Source organism: Protopterus annectens, chromosome 13.part0, assembly GCF_019279795.1.
Source record: "Protopterus annectens isolate FY-2018-M chromosome 13.part0, PAN1.0, whole genome shotgun sequence".
NCBI classification, from domain to species: Eukaryota; Metazoa; Chordata; order Ceratodontiformes; family Protopteridae; genus Protopterus; species Protopterus annectens.
In genome coordinates, this window is record NC_056747.1 from 194,563,237 (window position 1) to 194,574,259 (window position 11,023).

The 11,023-nt window shown below is 39.2% G+C and overlaps 1 protein-coding gene across 1 annotated transcript in view; it reads left to right on the forward strand.

Annotated features, from left to right (window-relative positions):
- SUGP1 (SURP and G-patch domain containing 1) overlaps positions 1–11,023 on the forward strand; it is a 397,363-nt gene that overhangs the window by 345,181 nt on the left and 41,159 nt on the right. Inside the window, exon 8 of the mRNA XM_044054782.1 lies at positions 2,998–3,104. Within this exon, the coding sequence (XP_043910717.1) occupies positions 2,998–3,104 (107 nt within the window). The remainder of the gene's footprint in view (positions 1–2,997; positions 3,105–11,023) is intronic.

Below are 11,023 nucleotides of genomic sequence, written 5' to 3' on the forward strand. Positions count from 1 at the left end.
TTCTTCCTCCATTTAAGAAAAGTATAACAAAACCGCATCATGTACAAAAAAAAATTGATATTTACTAATTTGCTTACTTTCATCCTTCTGTGGCAGCTGCAGAGATCCTTCACAACACCAGTCATAACCCACTCCACAGTTGAGGTGTTATGTGGCGTAGTTGGGAGATAACTGCAGCTGCCAGGGAAGGACAAAAGTAAGTAAATAAATAATACCAACGCTGTGTATAGGGCTGAAACATTTTTTGTATGTGGGGCTGTTTGTTTTACTTTTCTTTCCTTGATCTAAGTTGAATGCAGCACCTTTTGGCTTCTGTACGGAAGCCAATTTCGACTTTCTTCAGCAGTGACTACTGTAGCTGCGGCTGCTGTATTACAGGCATTTTGTATGTGAGCTAACCAAAGTATACCGTTGTCAGACTTGTCATTCATCCCAAAGTACATAATTTCAGATTACTTTTTCCATTTCTCTCTCTCCTCACTCTTCCTTCCATCCATAACACAAGTAAGCCCCCATCACTAGTGACTGTTTTCACATTGGCTTCCATTTATACTTTACTGGACTTCTCCATAATTCTGTTTCTTTATACACCAACAGCATATGCATATCCCTTGCTGCTTCTTACACATCTGTAGCATGATGCATCATTCCCTTATCTTAATATTTTTTGACTTGTGTTTATAGCAAGTGTGTCTGTGCAGCAACTGTGTCTGCACACCAGCCTTTAGTTCCAATCTGTCACATTTCTTGACTGCTCTGGACATTTCTGTCCTATGCCTCTTCCCAACTATTCCTTCATCCCCTCCCCCTTGACCAATACCTCACCCCCCCCCAAGTAGTAAATACCTCACTCTTAATTGCCCCTCCTCCTTCCTAGGAAATACCCTGCTGCTTGTAGTTGTTTTCTACCAAGAATTTAGCTTTTAAGCTATACTATTCAAATCATACACCTGAAGGACCCTGGCATCCATCTTAGGGCCTCAGACTGCACATAGTCTCCCTCTTTCTCTTCCTCCCACCCATCCTGAACCTTTAACATTCTCAGTCTTTTCCAGAAATACCACTCTTGGTATTCAACAATTTCTCCATCTGTCTCCATGTCATTCATAGGAGCTTCTTCCTCAGTTATGCCTGTCTTCCATTACCACAGTGACTACCAAGATTCTGCCATGTTCACATTTACATATAAAAAATATCCCCATCCTTTCTGCTGCCACCTCCCATGCTGTCGACCTTGGCTTTGAGGCGTTCCAACCCCAAACCTAACTATTGATATTGATCACTACCTCAAGTTCCACTAGAAAAGTTGGAATCAGTATTTACTTTAGTTACAGACCTCTCTCTAGTTGGAAATTTATTGTTATGAATGGCGTCATATTTGTATGATTCAGAAACTGATTCTTGACTCGTGCAAAGGAATTATTCTCCCATTTGCATTGAATATGCTGTGACTGTTCAAGTCTAGTCTTGGACCTGTTGTTTGTTTAACTGGACAGCTTCTGTTTAATGTAGTGACTGCCATTTTTCTGAGCAGAGCTTTGTAAGACGTTAGTGCGTTATGTTGTTACATAGATGAACATACAAGTGGAATTGTTTGCAGAGTCCATCAGTGTGTTGCATGTAATCATAAAGTAGTGTTTAAAATCTTATAACTCCCTTGCTCACATAACTTGTGCAGTATATTTCAGGACCCAACTAGCCCTTTCTCTTTTTAATACTTGCATCAAGTCAAACTTGAACTTTTCCCCCTGCAGTTGAGAGAGACTTTCTCTTTTTCCCCTGTATGCTTTACTGTTCAGCTTTAACCCCCCCATTTGCTCCCAAACAGTGTGGATGCTCCAAAGTCATAATCCTCATTTTCTTATGTTATGAAATATGTACAATCTCTTCTTATACAATCTCTGTTCATTAGCCATTTCTTATTTCTTCCATTCTGTTCACTGCTGTGACTCTGCATTGCTTGCTTGTGCTATTTCTTTAAAATTGCATTGAGTGAGTAGGAAGAAGGGGCTATTAAGAGATGACCCTTCAGCATTTCAGATATATTTCTAGGCCTTCTAAAGTCCTCTTGGTTCACGTTAATGGTAATATTGACTTTCCAGTGAATTTCATCTTATTAGCCTGTCATGCTTTGGTATGCAATGTCTGAATAGTTACTGGCTCTTAAAATTCAGTTGATGTGGTAGTTTCATATTCAATCTCTTGTTAAATATTTTGTTCTGCATCCTAGTTTGCTGTTCGTTTATCCAGATGCTTTACTTTTGGGTAGCATTACTCTTTAAATGCATGGAGGAGGGTGCAGTGGGAGGACTGCTGTACAGAGTGCTTAAAATTGCATTTGAAGCACATTTCCTTGACTTGTGCACCTGAGGTTAAACTAATCTTTCTTAAACTAATTTCCAGTCTTTAGTTACAAGGAAAATTCTATACAGCAAGCTGTAATAAACCATTTTTGTTCAGTTCTGAGAATATTCATTAACTCCTTCAGTGATTCCATGGTTTGGAAGTTGTGTGCTCCTGTGAATAGACAATTTAGCTGTGGATATTAAACTATATTGTTTCCATTTATAAGTTTTTTATAGTCTTGACATTCCCTTTTTTACATATGTGAAGGAAAAATATTTAGGTTGGTAAATGATTGATTTCCTTTTGCTTTGGAATGAGGGTTTGCTACTCCTGCCCCCCCCCAAAAAAAAATATATGAGAGAGAGAGAACTCATGGCATATGTTTAAACCGTTTGTATGTTAATAAATATTTTTTGTGTTCTGTTTCATAATGTAGATACATTGGGAGATTTTAGGAACCAGTGAGGAGCTTGTTCATGGTCACACATTATGTAAATAGAAACTTCCAGAATTCAGACTCTGGTCTTCAACTTTGCTGCTCTTCTCATAAAGTACCATACTTGTTTCTGTCTGACATATACAGAAGTCAGTTAAAATTAGATGAACATACTGAAAATGGTTCTGTTTGTAAAACTGTGTGCTGTTTTACAGAGTGGGCTGAACAGTTGACTGAAATGGGCAGAGGAAAGCATTTTATTGGAGACTTCCTTCCACCTGATGAGCTGGAAAAGTTCATGGAAACTTTCAAGGCATTGAAGGTAAAACTTCATCTTGCTTATAATGAACTGAGCAGTGATATTTCTGTCATTTGTGTTTCTGATGAAAGTTCCATTAGTTTTGAAGGTGTAACTTTAAATCCTGCTTTAAATTAATTCACTTTTTGGTAATATTGTAGACTTAAGTTTTAAATTAAGTATTGAATTGCTATACTTTATGGTTTCTGTTTGTTTCCAGGAGAGTAGGAATGGGAGCTGCTGTAGATTTTTGGGCTTTGAGAGGATCAGCCAATTAGTGTAGGACTGTGTTACTAAGAATAGAACTGGGGGTGGAGGGTGTCCATTTGAAAGTACCAGTAATGTATGGTTATCTTGATTACTGGTGGATAGTGTAAAAATACAGAGATGGATATGACAATGAGAAATTTTAGGAGAATGAATTCTGTTGAGCTGTGGAGACAGTCAAGTACGAGTTACCTGTTTACACCTTCAATCTCCTCCCAGTATGAGTCAGATGTGGCGTGCACAGGGCTGCGATTAGATGTTTGAGGCTGGAGTCCACAGGGCTGCGGTTAGGAGTGTGAAGCTGGAGTGCACAGGACTGCAGTTAGGTGTGTGTGGATGGAGTGGGCAGGACTCCGGGTAGGTGTGTGTGGCTGGAGTGCGCAGGGCTGCAGTTAGGTGTGTGTGTGGCTGGAGTGCGCAGGGCTGCGGTTAGGTGTGTGTGGCTGGAATGTGCAGGGCTGCGGGTTAGGTGTGTGTGTGTGGCTGGAGTGCGCAGGGCTGCGGTTAGGTGTGTGTGTGACTGGAGTGCGCAGGGCTGCGGTTAGGTGTGTGTGAGGCTGGAGTGTGCAGGGTTGCGGTTAGGTGCGTGAAGAAGAGACAGAGGTGAAAAGTCAGTATGGCTGCGGTTAGGTGTAAGACTAGGAGTTTTGCAGAAAGTGGAAAGGTAGGCTGGAAATGTGGAGGAGGTAAAGTTCAAAGAGGCCAGTAGGACATTAACCGGGGGGGGGGGGGATAGTTGAGGAAAAGAAAGGTTTAAGTTGAAAGGAAATGGCAGAAGGGATGTTAAGGTATATCACAGAAAAGAGGAAGAAAAAGACAGATCTGATGAGGCTGAGATGGGAGAGATCTTACAGAAGACTGGGAAGAAGCAAAGTTCTTCTTCTTTCGGCTTTTTCCCGGTTAGGGGTCGCCACAGGGGAACACCTGTCCGCTCATGATTGGCAGTGGAGTTTTGCAATGTCGAGTTGCTAGCCCCGCGCCCAACATTCCACAGAAGACACTCACATACACACTCACACCTAGGGCCAATTTAGTGCGTCCAATCCACCTACAGCATGTCTTTGGGATGCTACTGAAGGAATATTTTATTTCATTCTTCACAATGAAAACCAAGGCAAGTTGCAATGCTGGTTGGAGCGCAGGAGAAAATACTAAGAGCAGTGAGCAAACACTAGGGGACAGAGAGAAGAAATGGAGAGAGGATTTTTTGTACTTAAAGGATAAGGAATTTGGTCAGTTGATTATCAGACTACCTGGCATTCCTATTTAGTTGGTCATTGCTTTGGCTGAAATGCCTTATGGCTGAAGGACAATAAATGTGGTATCAGTGTACATGGGGAGAAGCAGAAAAACTCTAGGGAACTACAGGCCTTTTGGCAGGTGCAGGAAAAGTCAAGAAGCTGTTCTTGGTGGGGAAGGTTCATAGTTTATCCTGGAGATTCCTGTCCTATAGAAATGTTAACATTGGCTTATGATCAGAAGAAGCTCTTGACTATTCCTGAGCACTTTTATGATTGTGTAATTTTTATTTATTTATTTTGTATTTATTTTGTATTTATTTATTCTTTTAACATTTGTTTACCAAGATAGTCTGACTGGACAACAGGTGTCCGTTTTCCCTTGAGTCCTGGGGAGAAAAGCTCCACAAAGAGTGAATAAGTAAAAAGTAGTTAAACAATAGTTTAAAAAACATGTTCAAGTAAGGTTAACAGTTGAGCAAAAGCAAGGTTGTAATACAAGTATATGATCACAGTACATTTGTGTACTGAGCGTAAGTACAGTGTATATATATATATATATATATATATATATATATATATATATATATATATATATATATATATACACACACACACAATTGACTTCATAGTAATAAATTTTAGTAGATATTTACACTGTACAGCAAAGAATAATAACCTAGGATGGGGTGGATTTAGGGGGGGCCATTACAGTTGCATATATGGTTTTCTTAAAGGTGTGATTTAAGGAGTTTTTTTGAATGTGGTAGTGTGGATTTGTAGCCTGAGGTCTGGGGGTAAGGGTGTTCCATGTTTTTGCAACTTCATAAGGGAATAGAGATTCCCCTAAGCTGTTTTTACATGGAATTACTTCAATTAGGGCTTTGTTACTGAATCGTAGTTCCCTGTTGGTGCTATAGACGTTTAGGAGGCCTTTCGGGGGGAGGGGTTTTATCAGGGTGGTATACTATTTGATGGGCTAAGTTGAGCTGGTGGTAACGTAGAAAGTTTGGAAATTCTAGCCAGTGTAGTTTATGTAGGGATTTGCCAGTGGTGAGGGCATGGTTTAGCGTTGGTTGCAAATCTAGCTATTTTTTTGTAGCATGTTAAAAGTTTATTCAGGTTGGTTTTATTTAGATTTGTTAGCACTGGGGATGCATAGAGTAGTGTTAGTAAAAGATGAGTTCTGGCTATGGCAGCTCTGCATTCAGAGGTTAAGATCTTGTTGCTATGATAGAGGCATCCTAGCTTTTTGTGGACTTTGGAGATGGTTAAGGATATGTGTTTATTGTATTTTAAGTTGATGGTCAGTTGTAAGACCTAGTAGTTTGTCCTCAGAGACAGGTGTAATGAGGGTCTTATTGGCAGAGAGAATGGAGAAGGTGGGGTCATTAGTCTTTATTGTGTGGAATAGTATTAGTTGTGTATTTTTTTAGGGTTCAGTATCAGCTGAGAATTGATTAGACAGTTTTCTATTTCTGAAAAGAATTCGTAGGCTTGGATTTGTAGGAGATGTATTTTGAGTGCAGAGCAGATGAGGGTAGTGTCATCCGTGTATTGGACTATATTGGCTTTTGTGGTTGCTAAGTGGAGTTGGTTTGTAAAGATGTTGAAGAAAAGGGGGCCAAGTATTGAGCCCTGAGGTACGCCACATTTGACCGGGAGTGGGGGGGGATAGGGAGTTGAGCCATTTGACAGATTGAGAGAGGTTGTCTAGGTAGCTACTGAACAATTGTAAGGTGAAGTTATCAAGGTTGAATTTGGAGAGAGAGGATGGGAGTTTATTGTGGGGAAACTGTCAAATGTTTTGGATAGGTCTAGGAAGGTGGCAGAGACAAGTTCCCTTGGTTTCTGTATGAGTTTATGGTATTGGTGAAGTTAATTAGGGCAGTGGTGGTACTATGGACTGGTCGAAATCTGTGTTGAGTTTGAGAGTAGGTTGTTGGAGAGTAGATGGGACAGGAGTTTGTAATGGATACACCTTTCTAGAATTATTGATAGGGGTGAAAGGAGTGCAGTGCAGCAGTAGTTGGAGAGGTCGGTGGAGTCGCCACTCTTGTGAAGGGGGATGATGTATGAGGTTTTCCACAAGGATGGAACGTAGTGTTCATTAATGGATCTATTTATTAGTATTGAGTTTGGGTAAGCAATGGCCCTTGATGCAAGTTGGAGGTATTCGGCTGGGAGGTTGTCGACCGCGAGGGTAGCTTTGAGTTTAGGTAGGAGTGTTTGGTGGTTGATAATAGATACTGTGTGTAAACTTGACGAGTTAGCACCAGTAGGTATGTCCTACCCGGACTTAAGCATGTGCTTGTAATATGCTTCACCCAGGGGCAGCTGGTAGGAAAGCTGGAGTGACTGAAGTATAGAACCAAATCTGAGGAACTAGACTGGTGCATAACTTAGAACACAGAGGTTGTGGTGAGAGGGATGGTGCTAGTAACAAGGAACTGAATAATGATGTTTCTGGGTCCAGTACTGTGCAGTGTAGGTCTTGCATATATCTTAAGGAACAAAAAACAAAAAATTGTCTTTTTTGTGTTAACTCAAGTATAGGTGCAGTCATGGTGGATGGGGAGAATAATTTAAGGAATGATTTTGAAAAACCAAACAAATGGTCAGAAAGTTGAAATTTAAGATCCAGTGTGTAAAGGTGCAGAGTATTGCACTTGGGCCGCAATCACCATGTATGGAGTGTCAGCTGGGGGAATTATACTGATGGTAGCAAAGTAGGAAGGGGATCAGGGGATTTTGATCATACCTGGAATGGGCAACCACGAGCAGAATGAGGGGTCAGTATTGGCTGAAGACAGAATGGCTGGTGTATCTTCTGAAAGATAGTATCCTTCTGCCTTTCCGGTTCCTGATTAGTGCACACCTTGACTGGTGCATGCATTTCTGGACATCATATAAGGAATGGGCTATTGAGTTGTGTGTAAACAACTCCAGAAGAAAGTCACTAGAAAGACTCATGGATTGATGGAGGTAGTGAATGACCTGCGATTGGAGGAACTAGAATTGTTCTTACTAGAGATTAGAAGAGGTAGGGAGGACACGTTCTTTTACAGTCTAATGTCAATGAAATGTGAAAAGGTCATCTTGAACATGGACAGACTGGAAGAGAAGGCATAGGTCACACAGAATGTAGTGACCATCTACTTCCCTGTGTCAGCTTATTTTTTGAATTTATTCACAAGGTCGGAGCCCTGATCACATTAGAACAGTTTGTGCTTTAGCCAAGGTAAAAATAAATTAAGTATAGGCAAAGCAATGTGAATGCAGTGAGATTAACATACATACAATTAGTGTCTGAAAAGTGTTTGAATATAGTGAAATTAACCTGCAAGCAACTGGAGTCAAGAAAACATTACCACAGTATAGAGCATAAAAATGAAATGAAACCGAAGGATTATATGTAGTGAATTAAAATACAAAACCAACTGTGAATAGAGTATGCCTGACATTAAATACCGTAATAAAGGGGAAGAAGGGGAAGAAGTGTAGGAAACGAAAAAGGAGAGGGAAACCTGAGAGCTATAATATTAATAATTTACTGTTTGAAGGAAATGATGAGGTGAATTTACTTACTGGTGGTGGTTGTGCATTGACAACATATAACCTAACTCACATTTGCCCAGAATTAGGTGGTGAGACTTCACTTCATCAGAGAATGTCGGGTATGAGGTGATTTCCTTGAGATTGAGTTAGGACTGATTTCCATAGTTTGGGACCAAGAGTAGACAAAACTATTTGTTATGAATTAAGGTTTAGTTACAAGAATTTCAAGTAAAGATCCATTGTAGTGTACTTCTGAGACTGTAGGATGGTATTTTTAAAGTAAAGTTGGATGCTAAGGGGTTAAGGTATTTGCATGAAAGAGTTTACCTCATTCACTCTGGAGCAGCTCAGAAAAAGCTGCCCGCTTAATTCCACCATAGGAACAACAGTGCAGCCTGAGCTCATTTTTAGAAAATCCATTTTTAATACCATACAGAAAACAAGTGTTCATAACTCTCTACCTGTAAGAGCTAGGCTAAAAATGTAAATGTGAAAGTTGTTCAGCAGACACTGACCTTTCCAACAGTGTAAATGTTGATAGTGCGTTTCAAAGTCATTATTAAATATTTGGCAAGGAATGCTGATATTGTGCATATTTTTTTACCTTTTTGGAAAAGCAAAACACAGCATCTTGGTCATTGTTCCATGTAGACCTACACAGTTTGTGTTTAATGTGTTTGCATGAATGTCAGCTTTAAAATGATAACCATTACTGTGTGATCCTTTATGGAGATATTCACAGAAATATGATTAATATAATATTTCTCATAATTGATAGATAAACAAAGGATAATATCTCATCACCTGTAACAGACAGAGGCTACATGTTGGTGTAGAAGTTGTGCGTTTTACTGTCAGCTTCAAAGTGATCCATCATTTGTGTCATGACCATACTCCTTTGCAAAGATATGGGCATAATAATGAGAAGTATTGGAAATGTATAATTTTCATATTCCTACAAGACTAAACAAACTGTGATATTTGTACACGTGTACAGTGCACCGACACAGTCCTTTTACCATGTTGTAAGGAGTAACACTGTCTTCAAAATTAGGTATTTGCACACTGACATGTTCCCTTGCAAAGTTAGTTACCAAAATGGGTCTGTATTACGCTATGAAATGGACTAAATAGCGAATGCTATTTAGTCGATCCGATACTGTCGAAATGGCAAAATAGCGAAGTCATGGACCATCAATTTTTTTCCCAGGGAAAAAATTTGGTGGGCCATTTTTCGGGACGTTGCCATTTCCTCCACTATGGTGCAATCTCAGAGTTGGTATATTTAAGTAGGGGGGGTGTGAGGGGCACAGCCCCCACATGGGAGGGTGTGTGGGGGGGGTGAAGCCCCCCACTTAAATTTGTGTTTGTTTTTTTTTTTTTTTTTACGGAGCAGTGAATTTTTTTTCCCCTGGGAAAAAATTTGCTCTTCCATTTCGATATTTTGTTTAGATATTATCGGTAGGATGAAATAGCGTTCACTATTTATATCGTACAATAATATGATAGACGCACCAAAATATGAAAAAAAAAATCATAATTTCCATAACCTAAGTCCGAAATAAACTTTGATATCTGTACATGTGTACAACATACAAAAACAGTTCTTTTACCATGTTGGAACCATCAATACTGTCTTTAAAATCAGGTATTACTTGGCATGTTCAGATGCTCCCTTGTGAAGTAATTTACCAAAATATGAAAAAAAATACTAATTTCCATAACCTAAGTCCGAAACAAATGATATCTGTACATGTGTACAACATACAGGGACAGTTCTTTTACCATGTTGGAACTATCAATATTGCCTTCAAAATGAGGTATTACTTAGCACATTCAGATGCTCCTTTGCAAAGTTATTTACTAAAATATGAAAAAATCATAATTTCCATAACCTGAGTCCTAGCAAAACTATCTGTACATGTACACAGCATTCGGAATCTAAACTTTACACATACCTGATAAAAGCAGAATTAAAAAAAAAGTATTGCAGGATGGTCACTGACATATTAGACTGTACGTGGTAGCACTCTCCTGAAACAGTTCTTTCTTAGCATCTTCACCGGCTCCTTACCACAGTTATTTGCCAAACTCAGAAAAATATATTTTACACAACACATTTCATAATGGAGTTTTAAATTGTAAGGATGTAGCTAGCAAGTTAGGCTTGGTGCACGGCAAGCAAGTAGGTTGATCCAAAAAACAAAAAATGCCAGCACCTTGGAGAGTCAAACAACAAAGTTTATTTTAAACTTCAAAAAGCTGGTGATTAAATCCAGATGTTGGATCAATATCCATCTTCATATAGTGGTGGTGATTGGATAATTGTCTATTTGCTTCATACAAATAGTAATCATTGTCCATAACCACAACCGCACCCCCCTTATCTGCTGGAATGATTACAATATCTTGGTTGTTTTTGAGTTGTGTGAGAGCAAGCTGTTCCTGTTTGGAAATGTTATTATGCATAATGTCTGGAGAGCTGTAATGGAAATGTAAATCTTTGAGAACAGCCTGTTGAAACACTGAGACATACTTGTCCATTGGGGGTGTGAAAGTGGATTTATGAAATTTAAATTCAGTTGATCTTTGAGTGTCTGTATATTGATCCTGCTGCTGAAAAAATATTTTAGATTAATCTTTCTACAAAAATCTAAAATGTCAGATACAAAGTGCTCTCATCAATAAAGAAACCTGGGATAAAACCGAGTCCTTTATTCAAAAGTGCTTGTTGTTCCTCAGTTAAAACATGTTTGGAAATATTGTGTACATTTGTATAGTATTGATTTATTTTATCACTGTCATGAAAAGTTCTTCCAGACTTGTAACCCCTGTGTTTTCTTCGGCTCTATGTTTCTTACCCCTAAAGGGTGTGGGTGA